Below are 21,305 nucleotides of genomic sequence, written 5' to 3'. Positions count from 1 at the left end.
GCAGCCCTAAAAGTTTGGGCCTGACCTCAGGCCTGTAAAAGTTTTTTAACCCCCTAGTAATATGGCACGGGTGCCATTTTGCCATTTTCATTTGTTCGCCACGAATAGTGTCATTTTGTCGATAAATGATTACTGTTGCCGCACCTATGTAATGCTTCCTTTTCTTTTCTTTTCTTTTTTTTAATTCAAAATTCGGTTTTCAACTAATTTTAACAAACTTTCGTATCTAGAAAACACTTTTTTTTAAACATGCAAAAGAGCCATTTTTTTTGGCATCATCATAACTCTGCGAAATTTGGAGGGTGGGTGGGACCTGCCTCGGGGACCTACATAAATGATCCAAAACCGTCTGTTTGTTTAAAAACATTTTCGAAAGGTCTCCTTAAAAAATCAGCTAAACCGGATATTGATAAGTGTTATTCTAGTTTTCAGTAATGCTTACCTAGATATTACATATATTATGCCCACATTATGGGGAAGCCGCAACTCTTGTTGTGTGCATGTTCCTTGACTCTTTTTTAATTGCTAAAAAGATCATATTAATCAAGTGTGAAGATACAAGAGATTAAAGCGACGAGAAAAAGGGCGCATCACAGTGCGAGGATAGCACCAGGTATCTGGATAAGTTCCGAGTTTAGTTTAGTTCAACATTTCTTAGTTTATTTGGTGAGAAACGAAGTATGATGTGCTTAAATAACTTTGGTGACAGTTCATAGCCATGGGAATTTCCAGCTTTGTACCGTTGTTCTCTAGTTTTATTCAACATACTGATACATGTACTGAACTCAGCTTAGGGTATTTCACCTTCCACAACCCATGGCTTATGTACATTAAGTATAAACCCCCCTCGAAACACTGCCGTACAATGAGTGTCGGAATTCGTCCCACGTCAATCTGTTATCACCTCAGAAATTCATTAGTATATGAACCTGAGCTGTCTCTCCCCCATTGTCGATTGGTTTGTACTTGAATGTTTTAACAATGAGCTCCCCTCATACAAAATCGCAAAAGACACACCAACTGCAACATGCAGTCAACCGCTGTACAGAAATCATCTATAATCTTAATAACCTGAAAGAGTATAACATTTAATGCGTGAGCTAACTACAGACTGAGTGAGTACATAAGAATTCTTAAAATAGTTATGGATCATCAAACAACTTTTTAGCAAAAGCATTTCTGTAACTCATCCCATATAGCTAGGTTCGTTTACCTTTGATCAAAGTATCGTGATACTGTTACCCTAAAGATCAGCTTATGTAAGTACACTAGAAATTTTCAGGCACGGCTCGAACGATTAGCACATACAAATAAACGCTGCCTAAAGCATGGCGCCACATCAACACCAAATCTTTTACAATGTGTGCAATATATCAACTCCTACCCAACAAAACCAACTACGCAAAAAATAATAACCCAAGCATATTCATATTTCATAGAAATTGCCCGTGCCTAAAGGCACGACGCCACATCAAATTTTATTTTATTTATTTTTGATCAGCCACATCAAATCTTTATTTCAAATGGAATGAGATAACATAACAAATGCAACATCATGTTTCAGAATGAATGTAAGACATGTTTCAGAATGAATGTAGGACCTATGTCTAAAGGCAAGACGTAACATAATCAATCTAAACCCAACCGAAATAAACAATGGTGCCATAATATTGACCACCCCCTCCAACGATCCCAACTCCTCCATTAATATTCTATTTCTTGTTAATAAACTTCAAAGAGGATCTTTCTAACAAAAACAATTTTGGTATTATCATTTCCCTTCTTATAATTCCAAATTGTAGGGAAACCTACATATCCCGTATGCGAGTTAACAATATTTATAAGCTCAAGAACCCGGACAAACACTCTCCCATTAGAGAAATTTTTCAGTGCCAAGTGGGTACCATGTGGTGTCCGCTCGGCACATCCGAGCCGTCCGATGCAATTTTGGACGGCTCGGATTTGGAGAGAGAGAGAGAGGAGGGGAGAGAGGAGAGGGAAGGATTGAATTTGAGCCGTCCAAAAGTGCATTGGACGGCTCAGGAGTACTGAGCGGGCACCACGTGGAAGATACCCACTCGGCACTGAAAAATTTCTCCTGATCATATTAGCTCAAGAGCAAAGGCAAGGCTACCGTAGCATGAATCTCAACAAACATTTCACAAATATTCTTGATCCATAATATTTCAACCCCAATTGAATCACAGTTCATAAAATGTACATATTTGCTAGACGTAAACAAAACATTTTAGTTCCAATTAATTTATATAGTTTAAATACTCACCTTGAACAACTACGGACCTCATCTAGCAGATTTGAAGTGGGTGGAAACCTCTGTGGACCTAGCACAAGTCACAAAATGATGCAAATGAATATTTGAAATCCATCACAAATTCTATGCATGAAAATGCATACTAGAGATTAAATTTCGTTCATAAATATATACTTTCAGCAGTAACCAAAAATTGTATATATATAAAAGCAGCCGAAACTTAATTGAAAAGAAACCAACTGATTATTTTCATAGTATGATTAATTTTTTGTATAAATATTATATTTTGGTTTCTCTGCTTCCTGTGTTTCTTTCTGTGCGTTCTCTTATCAGCATCATCATATAGCTTGTATTACTCCTACTTCTAAGGAATAGAAGAAACAATTAACAAGTCACATGGCATTCATGTGCATTTTGTATTTGCGAGATGCATAATTCGGGTCTTACAGCATCATATAGCTTTTGAGTTTCTCGATCTCTCTTTGTTGCGTGTCTAGTACTTTCTGATCCTCCCTGCCTCGTCTCTCCTGCTCCTCCCGTTCTCTCCGTCGCTCCTCCTGCTCCCGCTTTCGCTCCTCTCGAAGTAGCTCCAGCTCATGTTGAACTTTTTCCAGCTCTTCCTCACGTGCTAACTCAGCAATAGATCTGCCAAAAATAGGAAGAGGGCCTCTAATTGTCCACAAATAATTAATCCTCGTCACCCATGCATAATGTGAGTGTGGGTGTGTGAGTGTTTACATATGTGGTGATGCAATTTTCGGATTCTCATATGTCGACTTCAACCAAAATAACAAGCACAAATTCTATGCATGAAAATGTACGAGATGCATAATTCGGGTCTCACGACATCATATAGCTTTCAATTTTCTCAATCTCTCTTTTTTGTGTATCTTGTACTTTCTGATCCTCCCTGTGTCGTCTCTCCTCCTCCTCCCGCTCTCTCTGTCGCTCCTCCTGCTCCCTCTGTTGCTCCTCTCCAAGTAGCTCCACCTCAGGTTGAAGTTTCATTAGCTCCGACCTAGCATGAGTCGCAACATGATGCAAATGAATATTTGAAATCCATCATAAATTCTATGCATAGAAATGCATACTGGGGATTAAATTTAAATTATGACTTTATTTTTTAACCATTACCCAAATGAGCGCATGATAAAATAATTTCATATCGACAACATCATGAACTAAATGCACAATTCCAACCTCAGCAGGGACATGTACCTGCATCTCTTGGCTCTGAGCCTAAATATTTACATTAACAGCACTAGCTGTAAGACTCGGCTCCTTATGAGTACACCTAGCATCAGTGTGACCAAACACCTCCCAAACAAAACATCAACAGGGCTTCCAAGTTCCAAGGGTACTTCACCAAGACAGTAACACAATTCTCATTAGCAGAAGCCATTTCCACAGAATCAGGAAAAATTGAGTCCATCTCCACCTCCACACAAATATTAGCATAGCTCAACCTTTGACTCTTTTCTGTCAACACATCAGCATATAAATGCCTTTTACAAGCACTCATGATATAACTAAGACCACATTCATTCTAGAACTCCGATGATAAATTGTAAAAATGAGCCTCTTCTTTTGTTGTTCAATTTTTTTATTTTTTTTTGTAAAAATGAGCCCCAATAGGTATCTTACTAAGTTTTGTTCTTTAAATGTTGCACTCGAGGTTTCCATTGTTGAAGCACCATGACTTCCCCAGCAATACGCCAGGCCCAGCTCCAATAATCTTCCTATTAGTCCCTTCCTCATAAGTCATAAAACTTGAAGAAGATCAAACCATTCTCATTTGAAAGGACCTCACAGAGACCAAACCTCTTCTAAATTTTAGTGACAATATGCTTCACAACCACGAAGGGCACATCATTATCAAGAAAATAACCCACATTGCATATACTATAATATATCGAATTTAACTTACTAATTATTCTAACCTTTTGTATTGGTTTTTTTTCCAAGTCAAAGTGTCGGACCGCTTTTCCACCATCTCTCCTAAAACCAATTGATGTTAGGAAGGGCTTCACTTAAATCTTTTATGGCATTCGACATCGCACCCGCAAGTCTGTTTTTAGAGGTCGCAGGGAGTGGCATTGTGTAACCAAATCCATGGGAGCATTCCGGGCCCAACAATAATTGGTTTTATGAGAGATGGTAGAAAAGCGGTCCGACACAAAGAACAAATTACACAAGAGCCAAAGGCTAAGCCACTAATAGAATCTCTAGGTGACTTTTTGGTTTGGATTTGTTTTTTATAAGGGTAGTAGGGTAAGATAGAATATGTACATATAATACTCTACGAACATGACTAGAGTAAAAAAGGAAAAAACATAAAAAAGAAAAGAAAAGAAAAGAAATCTCACCTCTAAAGAATGAAAGAAACCATTATGAGTCACAAAATGGACAATAATGCATGATAATGCAGGAAATGGATAATTCGGGTCTTACTGCATCATAAAGCTTTTGAGTTCATCAATCTCTTTTTGGTGTGCGTCTCGGAGTATTTGCTCCTCTTTGCGTCGTCTCTCCTCCTCCTCCTCCCACTCTCTCCGTCTCTCCTCCAAAAGTAGCTTTAGATCCTCATGCTCTATCTGTCGCTCCTTCCGAAGTAGCTCCAGCTCATGTTGAACTTTTTTCAGCTCTTCCTCACGTGCTAACTCAACAATAGATCTGCCATAATAGGAAGAGGGACTCTGATCGTCCACAAAGAACACATGATATATACACAAGAGCCAAATGCTAAGCCACTCTCATAGAACCTCTTGGTGAAACTAGTCATTTGTTTTGTTTTCCTTTTCTTATGCCAACTTAAGAGTACGTTAGAATTTGTATGAGTACAGAATACGTACTTGACTAGATGTAGAAAAGGACAAAACCATAAATAAATAAATAAATGAGAAGAAAAGAAAAGTATCACATCTATATATCTATCTAAAGAATGAGAAATTCTTCGGTGCCGGGTGGGCACAGTGCCGAGCACCATCTCGGCCGTCCAAATGTGTTTTGGACGGCCCAGATCTGTTTAGGTATTTTTTAAGTATAAAATTATTAAAACCCCCCCTCCAAAACACGTTTAGATGGCTGAGATGTGCTCGGCACCACGTGGCACCGTGCCCGAAGAATTTCTCCTAAAGAATATAAGAAACAATTAACAATTCACATGGCATTAATGTGCAATTTTTTTCAACCACAAAATGCATGCTAATGTACGAAATGCATAATTCGGGTCTTACAGCAACATATAGCTTTTGAGTTCATCAATCACTCTTTGTTGTTCATCACGTCGTATCTTCTCCTCCTCCTGCTCTTCCTGTCGCTCCTCCTCAAGCTCCTCCAACTTAGATTGAAGTTTTTTTAGCTCCGACCTAACATCAGTCACAAAATGGTACAAATGAATATTTGAAATGCGGGAGCATCTTAAATTCGATGCATGGAAATGTATACTAGTGATTGAATTTGATTTATGACTTTATTTTTTTAGCCATAACCCAGATGAGCGCCATGGTAAAATACACTTTAACCATAGTTCTCATAGTAGTATGAAATTGGTAATCGAGTATGAAGAGCAATTCGGTTTCTCAAGTTCAACTTTTTACCATCCTATACCAAAATTCAGCATCATGAAGCTTTTGAGTTCGTCAATCTGTCTTTGTTGTGCGTCTCGTAGTATCTGCTCCTCCTTGCGTCGTCTCACCTCCTCCTCCAGCTCTCTCTGTCGCTCCTTTTGTTGCTCCTCCCGAAGTAGCCCCAACATCTCTTGTTCTCTCTGACATTTATTGTGCTCCCTCTTTCGCTCCTCTCGAAGTAGCTGTAGCTCCTCCTGCTCTCTCTGTCGCTCTTCTCGAAGTAGCTCCAGCTCCTCCCGCTCTCTCTGTTGCTCTTTCTTCTCTCTCTTTCGCTCCTCCTGTAGTATCTTCAGCTCCTCATGCTCTCTTCGTCGCTCCTCCGCCTCTCTCTTTCGCTCCTCCAAAAGTAGCCCTAGCTCCTCTCGCTCTCTCTGTTGCTCCTCTCGAAGTAACCCCAACTCCTCCCGCTCTCTCTGTCGCTTCTCATGTTCTCTCTTTCGCTCCTCCCATAGTAGCCCCATCTCCTCACGTTCTCTTTGTTGCTCCTCTTGCTCTCTCTTTTGTTTCTCGAGAAGTAGCTCCAGCTCCTCCTGACCCCTTTGTCGCTCCTTATGCTCTCTTTTTCGCTCCTCAAGAAGTCGCCCCACCTCCTCTCGAAGTAGCTCCAGCTCCACCTGCTCTCTCTGTCGCTCCGGCCCCTCTCTCTGTTGCTCCTCGCAAAGTACCTTTAGCTCATATTGAACTCTTTTCAACTCATCCCCATGTTCTAACTCATCAATATTAGATATTTCAGAATAGAAAGAGGGCCTCTGGTCGTCCTTAAATAATCCTGCGCAATGCAGTGTGTGAGACCAATCACAATGCGAGTGTATTTGTAAGTATTAAAGTGGAGGTGACACTTTTGAGGGTAAGGGTGAAATCTGATTTTAATCAATCATTATATTAGTTTATTACTATGATCAGAAAATAATAATCATGGTTAACGGAGAGACCCACTATTTGAAGAGAGAGAGAGACTCATCACCAATTTTAATTTCCTTTTTTGATTTATGCAGGATGGAACATCTTTTTTTCAAAACTGCTCTTTTTAGGTCCCGTTCTCTTGAACTTAATTGATGTAAGACAAAAATGGAGAAAGTAATTTTTGAAAGTTGGAGTGGTAATGAGTAAAGAGAGATAAAAAGAAAAATTTATTGAAAACTATGCCGAGAATTAAAAGTAACTCTCAAAATGTTAAACCAAACGGAGTGTTTGTATTTTATTTTTATTGCTTTAGAATAATATTTTTACTAGGAATATTTTTGTTTAGGTTAGAATTATTAACTTTAATTTCCGTATTTGGTTTGATTTTAATTTCTACTTTATTAGGATTAATTCTTAGTCTACAAGAATTAGAATTTTATTTAATTAAATAGGAAATATTTTTCTTTAATGCCGTTTATTTTGGCATGATTTAAGATTTTTTTTTACAGTAGGATATATTTCTAAGGTTAGGGTCTTATAAAAAGAACTGTAACCTATTCAATTATTAAACTTTTAAAAAAGCTTTTAATCAATAATATTGCAGAGATTTTCTCTTTCTTTCTTGTGTGCAAGATTTGCTCATTGCGACGAGTTGTTTATCTCGTTTGGACTAGTACGCTAACTAGTCTCTCATAAATTCCGCTGCATCATTAATTTAAACTTAAACTTAAAATCTTTCAGATAACTCAAATAAGGACAATTTTTCAGATTTAAGTTAAGTTCAAGAGAACGGGCCTTACAAAAGTTGAAAAATATGTACCGTAATTTAGACCTCCTTTCGTCGTTAATATACCGTATTTACTAGACCCCTTAAGATATACTAATAAGAGAAAAACTTATTTATGGAGTATTCCGTAAATAAGTTTTACGGAGGTGACTCCGGACAGTCCAAAACACTTAACTCTTTCCCGAAAAGGTTTGTTTAAAATGCGGACCGTCCAAAACACTCTTGGACGGTCCGTATTCACCCCTCTGTAAACAGCTTATTCACGGCCCCATAAAAGCATGTACATCAGTGTAGGTATATGAGCAATATTAACTAAAATAGAGAACGAAAGTCACAAAAGTAAGCTATACCAAAGTAGCAAAAGACAAAGGTATAAGAGCATGTACACCAATGGTAGTTAAAATACCTAGTTAAAAAGTGTAATTTCTATTTTACCTATCCACTTTTTACTTGCACACTATATCAATCATCTCTATTACCCTCTCTATCACTATTTAAGAATTATATAAAATAAAATGCTGCATATATATCTATAGGTTCAAATATACGGTTTCTTTCTTTTATATCAGTAGAGTGAATGAGAGTTTTGTCCTAAATTGGGTCAATTGATTGGTTCTTCTTCCACGCACTTATTTCTTCTCCTTATTTTCATTTGTACTTTGAAGTGGGCAAATAACTCTTTGAGACTCTCATTTATAAAATAGAAAGAAACAACAGAACTTTATTTATTTTTTTGAACGACAACAACAAAACTTATGTTGCCCTAAATTTTTTATCATGAACAAAAGAGCTGAAATTTAGATCCATTTTCATCATTGTAGTTGAAAACACATGCATAGATTGAGTAATTGCTCAATGTTTTGGGTTCAAGTATTGATGCACAAATCAGATTTTGGAAGGTATACAATTTTACTGGTTTTGGTTCTTGGAGGAGAGAGAAGAAGAGGCTTGCATCAGAGATAATAATATTTGTTTATTTTTTCCATTGCTACAGTGCCTAGCTTCTTTTGGAGAGCTACAATGGTTTTTTTTAAAATATCTATGTTGATAGCTAGGCTGGTGCAACCCCTTTTTGAGAAATTCCTCTCTATTTAACCTAAAAGTACGATATAGAGAGATTGGTGTACATGCTCTAATAGCTTAGATGGAAAGGTTCGGTATTATTACCGAGTCACTGTTCATGAGTAATTCCTTAAACAATTATTGTTTTTCTTCCGTTCTTCGTTCTTCTTTAGTAGTTCTCTCTCTCTCTCTCTCTCTCTCTCTCTCTCTCTCTCTCTCTCTCTCTCTCCCTTCCTAACCCCACCTTGCATGCAATAATTTTGTACGGTTCAAATTTTGGGTTAATTGATATATGGTAGTTAATTTGTGGGTTTGGGTCTTTTGATTTTAGATAGAGAACTGCGGAGAGAGAGGGGAAACAAAAATAGTACTGCAATTTTATAGTATTTTATAAGGATAGAGATGATAATAGAGAAGATTGGTGAGAGAGAAATTTGAATAGATAAAATAAAAACAGTGAATTATTGGGTAGCTAAAATACATTTTCCTTAATGTACATGCTCTAAGTATAAGTATATCTCACTAACTAATGAAATGAAAAAATGGAAGAAGAGATACCATAATTCTCCAACGCGTTCCCTGCCTCCACCTTCCTCCTCGCCTCTTCGTCCTCCAACTTATACTTCTCCGTGTCCCCCGCCATCCTCCCAATCTCCTCCTTACTCAACCCCCCTTTATCGTACGTTATCGTAATCCTACTCTTTAGTACCCCCGCCGTCTTGTCCTCCGCCGTCACGTTCAAAATCCCATTCGCATCTATATCGAAAATCACATTGATCTGCGGGACCCCGCTCAGCGCAAGGGGAAATCCAGTCAATTCGAATTTCCCCAGCAGATTATTATCCTTAACTCTCGCTCTTTCCACTTCATAAACCTGAATCAAAAAACCAGGCTGATTATCCAACAACGTCGAGAAAATCTGCTCCTTCTTAGCTGGAATCGTCTCGTTTCTTGGAATCAAAACAGTCATAACCCCACCCTCCATTTCTAACCCCAAACTATACGGCGTTACATCGAGCAATAACAACAAATCCTGCACCTCGCCGGTTAAAATCGCCGCCTGAACTGCAGCCCCGTATGCCACGGCCTCATCTGGGTTAATACTCTTACATAGCTCTTTTCCGTTGAAGAAATCCTGCAGTAATTCTTGTATCTTTGGAATGTGGGTGGACCCACCGACAAGGACGACTTCATCAACCAAATTTTTATCGATTTTCGCATCGCGAAGGCATTTCTCGACGAGCTCCATACACTTTGTAAACAAATCCATGTTCAATTCCTCGAACCTCGCCCGGGTAATCGTGGGGTAAAAATCAACCCCTTCGTATAATGAATCGATCTCTATCGTTGCCTGAGGAGCCGACGATAGAGTCCATTTTGCTCTCTCACAAGCGGTTCTCAACCGCCTCAACGCCCTTGAGTTTCCACTTACATCCTTCTTGTGCTTCCTCCGAAACTCCGCCACGAAATGATTCACCATTCTGTTATCGAAGTCCTCCCCACCCAAGTGGGTATCCCCCGCCATAGCTTTCACTTCGAAAACCTCCTCTGCGATAGTCAAAATCGAAACATCGGAACTTCCTCCACCCAAGTCAAAAATCAGCACGTTCTGCTCCCCTTTCATTGAACCCTTCTTGTCGAACCCGTACGTAATTGCAGCCGCGTTCGACTCGTTAATAATCCTCACAACGTTCATTCCCGAAATCGCTCCAGCGTCAATCGTCGCCTGCCGCTGCGAATTGTTGAAATACGCCGGGACCGCAATAACGGCATTTTTCACCGATTGCCCAAGAAAATTCTCCGCCGTTTCCCTCATCTTCACCAAGACCATGCTCGATATTTGTTCGGCAGCGAATTGCTTCTCTTCCCCTTTGAAATTGACGACGATCATGGGATGGTTGCCAGGACCCGGAGCTACTTTGAAGGGCCAAAGTTTGATGTCGGATTGGACGGAGGGATCGGAGATTCGGCGGCCGATGAGGCGTTTGGTGTTGGAAACAATGTTTTGTGGGTTCATGGCGACTTGGTTTTTGGCGGCGTCGCCGATTAGGCGCTCGGTGTCAGTGAAGGCGACGTAGGAAGGGGTGGTTCGGTTGCCTTGGTCGTTTGGGATGATTTCGACTCGGTCGTTATGCCACACCCCTACGCAGCTGTACTTCGTGCCGAGGTCGATTCCGATGGCCTTGTTACTAGTACCCATTGTTGCAATTCTTTCTGATTTTTTCATGGGAGAGAGAGAATGGAAAGTAAAAAATTATTATTCAAATTTATAATTTTTTAAATAAAGATAAAAAAAATTAAATTTTGATCATAATTTTTTACTTTACCAATTTCTCTTAAGGAGATGAATCAATGATCCACGAAAAATTTGACATTGAACTAATAAATGTGAAAAAATTTAAATAAAGACAAAAAATAAGCTAAAATAGGCAATAGTATGTTGTTTTTTAATTTTTTTTTTTTTTTATAAGCAGGGAGTGAGAGAATGAAATGTTTTTGGGGAAAGCAATTTGAACGGCTTTGTTTGATTTGGGTGTTGAGAGGGGTTTTTGGATAGTGATTAGAGAAAAATAGAGAAATGAGAGTAATAACTACATATAAAATTTATTAACGACCATGGGTAGAAAGAATAACTGGTTTTAGAGACGCAACGCAAACACAGTCATGTTTGGAAGGTGAGTATGTAACTACGTACAGGGAATTGTAAGGAAAATTTGAGAAACACCAAGAAATAGAGGAAACGCAACGGGAAGTGGGAGAGATACCAGAGTTTTGGAGCAAGGTTGTATATTATTGTAAGCCGGCTGGCACGTACCGTTTTATCAAAAATCCAGTATCTTTCACTCCTCGATTTGTTCCGTTGTATTTTCCGGTGATTCTCCGCCGATCTCAAAGATACCGGCGGATTGAATCACTGCCGATGTCAGAGATACCGGCGGATTCGTACAGTTTCCGGTCGTTTCTCGTGGGTACCGATTGCTGATCGTGCTCTTCGGCAGTGAAGAATACTCGTTTCAGGCTGAAATGAGTGTGAAGACCCAAAAATGCCTAAGCTTCGGACATGTCACTTATTCACACATTCATGTATATGCTCATACTTACAATAAGGGTGAAGCCCGCACACACTACACACTCAATGTGTGTGGGCCCCACCCTTGTTGTGAGTCTGAGTGTGTGAATGAGTGTGGTGGTAGAAGGATTGTTCCAAGAACAAAAATGATACTGGCACAAACATAAATCTGTACTAGTGCGTACAAACGCCATTTTGGGCATGTTTTGGGCCACAAAAAAATAATCGGAACCGCTCATTTTGTTTAGAACACTTTTGTTTATGATCCTTGTAAAAAATAAGTTCAATCCAATATCGGTAAGGACATTTACAAAACGTCCAACTTTGTCACAGAATTCAGGCCATTCTGCCGGACATTTACAAAACGTCCAACTTTGTCACAGAATTCAGGCGATTCTGCCAGAATGGCCTGAATTCTGTGACAAAGTTGGACATTTTATAAATGTCCTTACCGGTACTGGATTGAGCTTATTTTTTGTGAGGACGATAAACAAAGTATTTTTGGAGGACATTTCAACCGTTTCCCAAAAAATCATTTGTACTCCCTGTAGCACCACTCTTCCAAGAAATGCAACGGAGTAGGACATTTCAACCGTTTCCAAATTTCTTGGACTAATTCAATGAATTAATTAAGATCTTCTGACGTCCACAAAATGGCTCAGAGTAGGATATGTCTGTTGGAATATTTCTGATCACAAGTTTCAATCTTTATCAGATTACGATGAGTATTTATGTTTCCTTTATTAATTGAGTTTATTATTTTTGGAGGTCGCATATATTTACGGAGAGAAACTTATTCACGGTTCAACCGTGAACAAGTTTTTTACAATAACAATTCTTTGCGACCGTCACAAAGTGTTTTGAACGGTCTGGATGTTGATGAAACGTTTCGAGAAAGGAGCGATTGACTCCGTAAATAATTATTTACGACTCCGCCGTTAAAAAGATTTTCTCATATTTATATGTCCTCATGTAAACATGATTATAAGTTTAGTTGGCAATTATATTTGTTGGTCGGTTACAATATGTGCCTAACTGTTAGATAATGACCTGCAAAAACATATGGTGGAGAATTTAATAGGACATTATATGACTTTGTTGAGATGAGCTGATAGAGATGGAATGAGACAAATACATGAATTGGGGATAGTGTTTTGCAATGGTGTGCGCAGCACCGTGTTGCGCACCTCTGAGCCGTCGGATCGTACATCCGACGGATCGGATCTCATCTCAGTAATAAACAGCTCTCAATCATTGGTTGTCGAGATGAGATCCAAACAGTCGGATGCACGATCCGACAGCTCGGAGGTACACAACACGGTGCTACCTTACTGCACAGCACCAACCCGAAGTCCACGTGTATGTACAAGGCTTTATTTGTTTATTTATTTATATACACGTTCTATATGGTGTCTATGGGCAGCTTCGACCAGGACGATTCTTCGTCTCCTGGAGGACGTGAAGCCAATAGCTGCGAGCGTTGGATTGAATCTTGAAGTCATTAGCATCCGCTAAAACCTTAGAGCATCAGCAGTGTAATAAACAAATATGAATAATTAAAACATGCCACATCAAATTTTGATTATCCATTTAAAGATTGCTAGAATTAGCAATGTCAAATCCTAAACCAATGGGCCCTCCAAACTTTTTCCCTTCATTTCACGCATATTTTTTGAAAAAGTGGTTTTTGAAGGAAAAAAAAACAGTTTATATTAGAAACAGATAAAAAAAAAAGTTTTTCGAAACGAAAAATAATTTTTCAAAAAACACACTTTGTTCACTTAAAAACTGTAAATACAATTTTGAGAAATTTTGAAAGAATTATATTTACACAAATAGTTTTGAAATTTTAAAAACTATAAATACAGTTTTTTAAAAACAGATTTTGTGTAAAAAACAATTTTCTATAAAAGAGTTTTGAAATTTCAAAAATAGATTTTTGGAAAACACACTTTATTTATTTATAATTATTTAAAGTTTTTGAAAAAATTGTTTTTTGTAAAAAAAAAAAGTTTCTGAAAAAAACCAATTTTTTTTTGAAAATTAAAGTTTTTTAAAATTATTTTTTGAAAACATTGTTGAGAGAGAGAGAGAGAGTAGATTTTCGTGTAATGTTGATGTATTTGATTGAGAGATAAAATTTGGTTATTGACAAAATATTGCTAGCTTTGATTATTGAAGAGCCAAAATTTGATGAGTTGTTAAGAGATTGCTGAGTTTGGTTATTCCAAGGTGAGCACTTTTCTGATCAAATATTGCTAGCTTTTAACAATTTTTTGTTTTGCTTATTCCGCTGTGGATGTTCATAGCGTAGGGAGGAAAATTTCTCCGACTTGTGGAATGAATTAAATTAATTAATTAAGATCTTCCGACGTCCAAAATGGCACAGATTAGGACATCTCAACCGTTCCAAAATTTCTTGGACTAGTTCAATGAATTAATTAAGTCTTCTGATGTGATTTCTTTCACGTTGTGTCCTGACTAATAATTCATTTGAATTATGATCAAAACCTTAAAAAAAAAATTGCAAAAAACAAAAAATAGACAGATTTTTTTGTATAATTTTAGAGGAAGAGTGAATTGAAGTGACTCCAATGATGATGGACACTCATTTCATAGAAATCTATGCATTTTCATATACATCAATATACATATATATTGAGAACTATTTAAATATATTGATTTTCAAAAGCTTTTGCCGTACAATTAATGCGCATCATGGAGATAGAAAAAGTTTCATTTCTGTCCGTCGGCAATGGAAACCTTGGAGTTTTCACCAATGCCATTGTGGACGAGTTGGAAATGATTACGGCGTCGCGGTGAGAGAAGCTGTTATCTTAGCAATTTGATAAGATTGTCTTTTGTTTCATTCTTTCTCAAACTGATCTACAGGCTATCACTTTAGAATTGTTAATAAAATCTAAATGCACTATTTTCCCTCCAAATTTTGATCGTAATTTGCTTCAATAAAGACCAAAGTAGATCCCAGGAAACAACATATGATAAAGTACTAAATTTGATCTCGGGCGTTTGGCCCATTTTGGCATCTTCTTTCTTTATTTTTATACTTTGTGGATTTATAAGTCTTGATGAAAAATTTCAAAAATAAAAATTTATGAGTTTTTTTTTTTAGAGGTGGCTAATAGGCGGGTTGAAATGGGTCGCGGGTCAAATATGAGCGGGTTGAATAGTAAACTAGTTGAAATGGGTTAGGTCAAATATGGGTCAAGTCAAACCCAAATCCGCCCGACCCGACCCGTTTTCCTTCCCCCTCTAACCCCCCCCCCCCCCCCCCCCCCCCCCCTTTTTTCCCCGCCTTCCTTTTTTCCTTTCCCTTTTCCCCGACCTGTTTTCATTTTCTCCCATTTTCCGTTTTGTCCTAATTCAAAAAAAAAAATCGCATTGTTTCGTTTTGCGACAAACTTTTTATCCTTATTGATCGTCTTGATGAGAGGAATCAAAAAAGTAAATTTTTTTTTTTATTTTCACCCAAATATTTGGACATATGAGAAAGCATGCACAATTCATGGGTCGTTTTTTGGAGATTGAAATTTGGAAGAAATTGTAATTTGTATTTAGAATTGTATGTGCATTTGCGCCGCTCCGTGAACGAGCCTCCGCGAAAAAATATATCTCTAATTCAATTCAATTGCCGTCCAAATGGAGTTTTATGAGTTTCTTGTTCAATAACGCCAAAGCATTAGGACTATTTCCATGTCAGTTGTTGCTCCCACCACTACCAGGAATATAGGATAATTTTGTACTTGTTACGTCGGCACACATAGGAACCTGGAAGTAGAACAAACTAAACTGATCATAGCAACAACCTAGCTTGTAAAAGTAAACTCACACTGTTACATAGAGATAGAGAAAGAAGCGAGAGGAGAAGCTGAGGATGCGTCATTTGGTAAATGGGAGTATACGTGAAGCACTTGGATCTTTTACTAATCCACCTAAACCCATGTAAATATGAGTTTATATGGGTGAATCCATATCAACTCATTATATAATATGGGAGGATTAGATTGGTTATATGTGGGCGATTATGGACGGGTTAAAAAAATATGGGTTGAATTGCCAACTCTATTTTTTTTAAACATTCAAGGAAAAATTGAGCATGTCTGTGTGTGAGTCGACAAAGAACACTAGCTAAACTAAACTCGGTGGGCTCGCGTAACAACCACAAACAAGAGGATGACAACGGAAAGGAACGCTAGCTAAACTAAACTCGGTGGGCTCGAGTAACAACCACAAACAAGAGGATGACAACGGAAAGGAGCAACAAGGATTTGTCATCCAATCGACAGTTGGTGTTTTCTACATCGAGATTTTTCTTCTGATCAGAAGGTCGAGATATCATGGTCACAATGAGCATGATTTGCTTGGCGAGTTCCAGAACTTTCGCCTTTTCAATTTTCAAAATTATGATCCAAGCTACTCATGTCGCAACTAAAAAAAATAAAAATCAACTTGACCAATCATCAAATCCACCACCAACTTGTATAAAGTGGATAGTTCACATTTACTGTTACATCAGTTACAAAAGGCAGCCCAACTTATTTGCAAACTTTGAGCAAAACCCCCATAAAACAGAACACCGAAACAGAGACCACACCATACTTCTTCACATTCAGTCAACTTACCCACCGCCACCGCCACCCATTGGCACATCGCCACCACTGCCTCCGTCGCCCTTATACATGATCGCGATTATCGGATTACACACCGCCACCGCCACCCATTGGCACATCGCCACCACTGCCTCCGTCTCCCTTATACATGTTCGCGATTATCGGATTACACAACCCTTCCAACCCCTTCAACTTATCCGCCAACTCATCCGCGTACTTCACCGACTCATCGTTCCCCAACCACTCAATCGCCTCTTTCACTGCCCTCTCGATCCTTTCCAACGCATTTCTCGTCTTCACCTTCTCTTCCTCACTCAACCGCCCCTTATCGTTCGTAATCGTCATCTTACTCTTCACCCCGGTCGACTCATCCTCTGCCCTCACTTTCAATATCTCATTTGCATCTATATCGAAAACCACCTTGATAACCCGCCTAGGCACACGGGGAATTCCAGTCAACTCTAATTTCCCCAACAGTGTAAAGGATTCTAATGTTAGCTTAAAGCATTCTAATGTTAGCTCAAGTGAAGCTGCCAGCTCAAGCACAGGAGGCTCAGCTCAAGCTTCCACGTCAGCTAACTCAAGTGTGTAGTTGGTTAGATAGTTTCTGACTTAGTTAGGGAATTAAGATTAGTTAGAGGGTAATCTTGATTAACTCTGTAATCAACTGATATATAAGACTTTGAGGCCTAGCTTTGTAATCATCGAATAGAATGAAATAAAAATCAGTTTTTCCTTTTCTCTTTTCTCGTGTTTTCTCTCTCTAGTTCTTGATCATTTCTTTACCAATTCAGTCCAGAATTCAGAATCTCTTTATGGTATCAAAGCTCACGAAGACGAAAGTCTGTAGATCCTCGGTGTGTACGTCAAGAACGATCAACTTCTGCAACTTAGGGTTTCAACTTCTTTGTTAGGGTTTCAACTCCTCTGTTTGTCAGAATGTCAGCAAATTCAGGTTCTAGTGAAACTGGAGTTACAATGCCTCCTTCTCTCGCGTTTCTGGTCTCTAATTTCCACACACTAGTCAAGATTCAGCTAAGTTCCGATAACTACCTTCTCTGGAAAACACAGGTTTTAAATGCATTACGCGCGAATGGCTTTATTGATTATGTTGATGGTACTATTAATGCACCTCCTATGCAAATACGTGATACAAGTAACAATCTTGTAGTGAATACTGCTTATTTGCGTTGGAAGCTTATTGACAATCAGTTGTTGTCATGCTTGACTGCTTCCTTATCTGCTTCTACTTTACCCCTGGTTTTAGGGTTAGATCATGCCTATGAAGTTTGGAGTTGTTTGGAACAGAGGTTTAATTCCTTGTCTAGGCCTAACATTCATGATCTCAAAAGATCACTGTTTAACTTTACCAAAACTGGTACAATGGAACAGTATATTGATGAGATCAAGCTCTGTGCACAAAAGTTAAGTGCCGTCGGTTATCTGGTAGATGATGATGATTTGGCGTTTCATACAATGAATGGTTTACCAGGAGAATTTGATCCATTGAAATCTGCTATTGGTGCTCAAAGAGATCTAAAATTCCATGAGCTTGTCTCTATCTTAAAGGCAGAAGAATCTCGTTTACATAAGTCTAAGGGAGTATCTGATTCTACTAGTGTCTTTGTTGCTACTCAAAAACTGCATGATCTTAGTTTTTCTGGTGCAACTAGTTCTGTTCAACCTCAAATGATGCCCAATACTGGTTCCTTTTCTGCTTCTATGGCTCAGTCTCCTCAACCTCACGTCATACCGTCCTCTCAATCACAAATAGCTCAGCCTCATGTTCCAATGTTTCAGTCACCGTTTCCACAAGGTTCTTTCTTTCCTCAATCTTCTGGTTCTAGATTTAATAGCAACAAAAACAAGCCTAGAGGACAGGGCTTTGTTCCTTTTTCCAAGCTGGGGTGCTGTCAAATTTGTGGCAAGGATAATCACACAGTACGTACTTGTTACTACAGAAATGTACAATCATCTCAAGGAATGTTCCCTCCATCAGGTTTTCAACAATTCAACATGTGGAGGCCTGATTCTGCACCTTCTTTTTCTTCTGGTCAGGCATTTGCTAACTTCTCTGGACCTGCAAATCATGGACCACCATCTCATTTTGGATTTTCCCATCCTGGACCACAAGCTCATTTTGTGCACTCTGGTTACTCACCTAATGTTGGTCAGCCTACTAGTTTTGGTGGATATGGTTACACTCCTACTGTTGGTCAATCTAGTGGCTTTGGGGGTCAATCTAATGGTTTTGGGGGTAATAGCTCAGGGTTTGAGACCTCTTCAGACATGTATCCCTCAGGTTTTCCTGCTGCATCTGCTTTTTCTACAACATATTCTTCACATACAGGGAATACTGGCCTTGGTTTTCCTTCTCAAAACTGGTACTTTGACAGTGGGGCTACAAATCATGTCACTCCCACTGCCACTCATCTTACACAGACACAACCTTATACAGCAAGGGCGGGGGTGATGGTTGGAAATGGTAAGTTTTTGCCTATTACTGGTATTGGAAAAGGAATTTTGCCCACACCAAATGCTAAATTCCATTTAACTAATGTTTTGCATACACCTGCCATTACACATAACCTTCTATCAGTTTTCCAATTTGCCAAGGATAATAATTGCTCTCTAACATTTACTTCCTCTGGCTATGTCATTCAGGACAACCAGTCACATCAAATTCTATTCCACGGTCCATGTCACAAGGGTCTCTACCCTATTCAGACTTGCTCTGAGCTTGCTTCACCTCAGGTTTCTGTTGCTCTTTCTTCTAATAACACTGTGTCTACATCCTCTGCCACTTTGTGGCATCAGAGGCTTGAACACCCTAGTTTTCCTCTTTTTCAAGCATTAATAAGACAGTTTGGTTTACCTGTGACCAAATCTTTTGATGTTTCCTGTTCTAGTTGTCATAGTGTGAAAAGTCACAATTTAAGTTTTCCTCTTTCTGTTTCCAAGTCTGTTCAGCCCTTTGATTTGCTGCATATGGATGTTTGGGGTCCTGCTCCTATACCTTCTGTCAAAGGTTTTAGATACTATCTTCTTATCATTGATGATTGTACTAGATATTCTTGGTTATTTCCTTTGCACTACAAATCTGACGTAAAGACCACACTTACTCATTTTAAAGCCTATGTGCAAACACAGTTTCACGCCACTGCTAAACTTGTTAGATCAGACAATGGAAAAGAATTCGTTAATCACTATCTTACTAGTCTGTTCCTCACTAATGGCACAATTCATCAGACTTCTTGTCCACACACACCAGAGCAAAATGGTGTGGTGGAAAGAAAGCACAGACATCTTATGGATACTACACTTACTCTTCTTCATCAAGCAGGAATTCCTGCTCAGTTTTGGCTAGAAGCCTTGATTACAACAGTTTTTCTAGCTAATAGACTTCCCCATTCTTCTCTAAAGTTTCAAGTCCCTTTTGTTCTTCTTTTTAATTCCCAACCTGATTATCTTGCTCTCAAACCTTTTGGTTGTGCTTGTTTTCCATGGTTGAAACCTTATCATTCACATAAACTCATTCCTAAGTCTACTCCTTGTGTATTTTTGGGGTATTGCCAAGCTTCCAAAGGATACAGATGTTTTGACCCTATCTCTAATAAAGTGTATATATCAAGACATGTCAGGTTTATTGAGAGTGACTTTCCTTACTCTACTCTTTTGTCCAAATCTCTTTCCTTAGCCCCTTCCACTACAGATCTGTCTTCCTTTAGTGTTCCTCTTACTGACTTTCAGGATATTGTAATCACTGTTACTCCAAATGTTCCTTCTGTTTCTTCTCAATCTGTGTCTTCTCCAGCTCCTACTCCTATTTTTGACACTCTCTCCTTTCCTATTCATTCCAGTTCTGAGTTTCTTAATGTGTCCATTCCAAATACTACTTCTTCTCTTCCCTCTTCTGTATCTACTACAACTTCTGTTCCTCTTTCCACTGTAGAGCCTTCTCATTCTATGAGGACTAGGTCTCAACATGGGATTTTTAAACCCAAACATCCTTTCACTTTATTCACTTCCGTTTCTTCTTTTCCTCTGAAAGAACCCTCTCATTTTTCTGAAGCTATTTCTTATCATGTGTGGCAAAAAGCCATGGCAGAAGAGTATGAAGCATTGGTTAAACAAGGAACTTGGCAACTTGTTCCTCCACCTTCCCATAGTCATATTATAGGTTGTCAGTGGATTTATAAGATCAAAAGGCATTCGGATGGTTCAGTGGCAAGGTACAAAGCTCATCTTGTTGCAAATGGTAATCAACAAGAGGAAGGCATGGACTATACAGAAACATTTAGTCCTGTCCTCAAACAACCTACTCTTAGGGTTATTCTGAGCCTTGCAATTCATCATCACTGGCCTTTAAGGCAGTTGGATGTCTCCAATGCATTTTTACATGGAGTAATTTCTGAAGATGTTTATATGACGCAACCTTTGGGCTACAAGGACCCTGCACATCCTGAGTATGTTTGTAAACTTTCCAAAGCTTTGTACGGTCTTAAACAAGCACCACGAGCATGGTATGCCATGTTTTCCAATTATCTGATTGAGTTGGGTTTCATCTCCAGCAAGGCAGATACATCTCTGTTTATTCTCTCTCAGGATAGTACCATCACTCTTGTCTTGATCTATGTTGATGATATAGTCATCACCGGTAATGATTGTGCATACATCTCTGCTCTTATTACTCAGCTCAGCAAAAGGTTTGTCATGAAAGATTTGGGTACTCTTAATTACTTTTTGGGCATTGAAGTACAATCTTCTTCTTCTGGTATATTTTTATCTCAAGCTAAATATGCTTCTGAGTTGTTACTAAAGGCTGGAATGGTGGAGTGTAAACCCAGTGCCACACCTATTTCTGTTAAACCTGGGATACCTTCCTCTGATTCTTTGTTTGATAATGTTCATTTATATAGAACTATAGTGGGCTCTTTGCAGTATCTCACTC

At 38.7% G+C, this 21,305-nt stretch overlaps 2 protein-coding genes across 2 annotated transcripts; both read right to left on the bottom strand.

Annotated features, from left to right (window-relative positions):
* Positions 1 to 702: 702 nt before the first annotated feature.
* On the bottom strand, positions 703 to 6,862 carry LOC131326514 (uncharacterized). The gene is made up of 7 exons (XM_058359319.1): positions 6,859 to 6,862; positions 5,940 to 6,670; positions 4,724 to 4,773; positions 3,117 to 3,290; positions 2,720 to 2,917; positions 2,285 to 2,342; positions 703 to 1,071 (listed from the first exon to the last, which is right to left on the bottom strand). The coding sequence occupies exons 1-6, from the start codon at positions 6,860 to 6,862 to the stop codon at positions 2,303 to 2,305; spliced, it is 1,197 nt and encodes a 398-aa protein (XP_058215302.1). The 3' UTR covers positions 703 to 1,071; positions 2,285 to 2,302.
* Positions 6,863 to 9,095: 2,233 nt separating this feature from the next.
* On the bottom strand, positions 9,096 to 10,856 carry LOC131303691 (heat shock 70 kDa protein-like). The gene has a single exon (XM_058330684.1). The coding sequence runs from the start codon at positions 10,851 to 10,853 to the stop codon at positions 9,180 to 9,182; it is 1,674 nt and encodes a 557-aa protein (XP_058186667.1). The 5' UTR covers positions 10,854 to 10,856; the 3' UTR covers positions 9,096 to 9,179.
* Positions 10,857 to 21,305: the final 10,449 nt, after the last annotated feature.

The sequence above is a fragment of the Rhododendron vialii genome, chromosome 1a (assembly GCF_030253575.1).
Source record: "Rhododendron vialii isolate Sample 1 chromosome 1a, ASM3025357v1".
Classification (NCBI taxonomy): Eukaryota; Viridiplantae; Streptophyta; class Magnoliopsida; order Ericales; family Ericaceae; genus Rhododendron; species Rhododendron vialii.
The sequence above is the reverse complement of the archived record's forward strand: the minus strand, read 5'-3'. Positions and strand labels throughout refer to the sequence as shown.

Excerpts from the sequence above, each read along its gene's own strand:
- LOC131326514 (XM_058359319.1), bottom strand. Across the intron at positions 3,291-4,723 it reads CTCAAAAGCTTTATGATGCA|GTCGGAGCTAATGAAACTTC; the intron begins GTAAGACCCGAA and ends GACTCATGCTAG. Across the intron at positions 2,343-2,719 it reads CTCAAAAGCTATATGATGCT|GTCCACAGAGGTTTCCACCC; the intron begins GTAAGACCCGAA and ends GACTTGTGCTAG.
- LOC131303691 (XM_058330684.1), bottom strand. The coding sequence starts at position 10,853 with ATGGGTACTAGTAACAAGGCCATCGGAATCGACCTCGGCACGAAGTAC.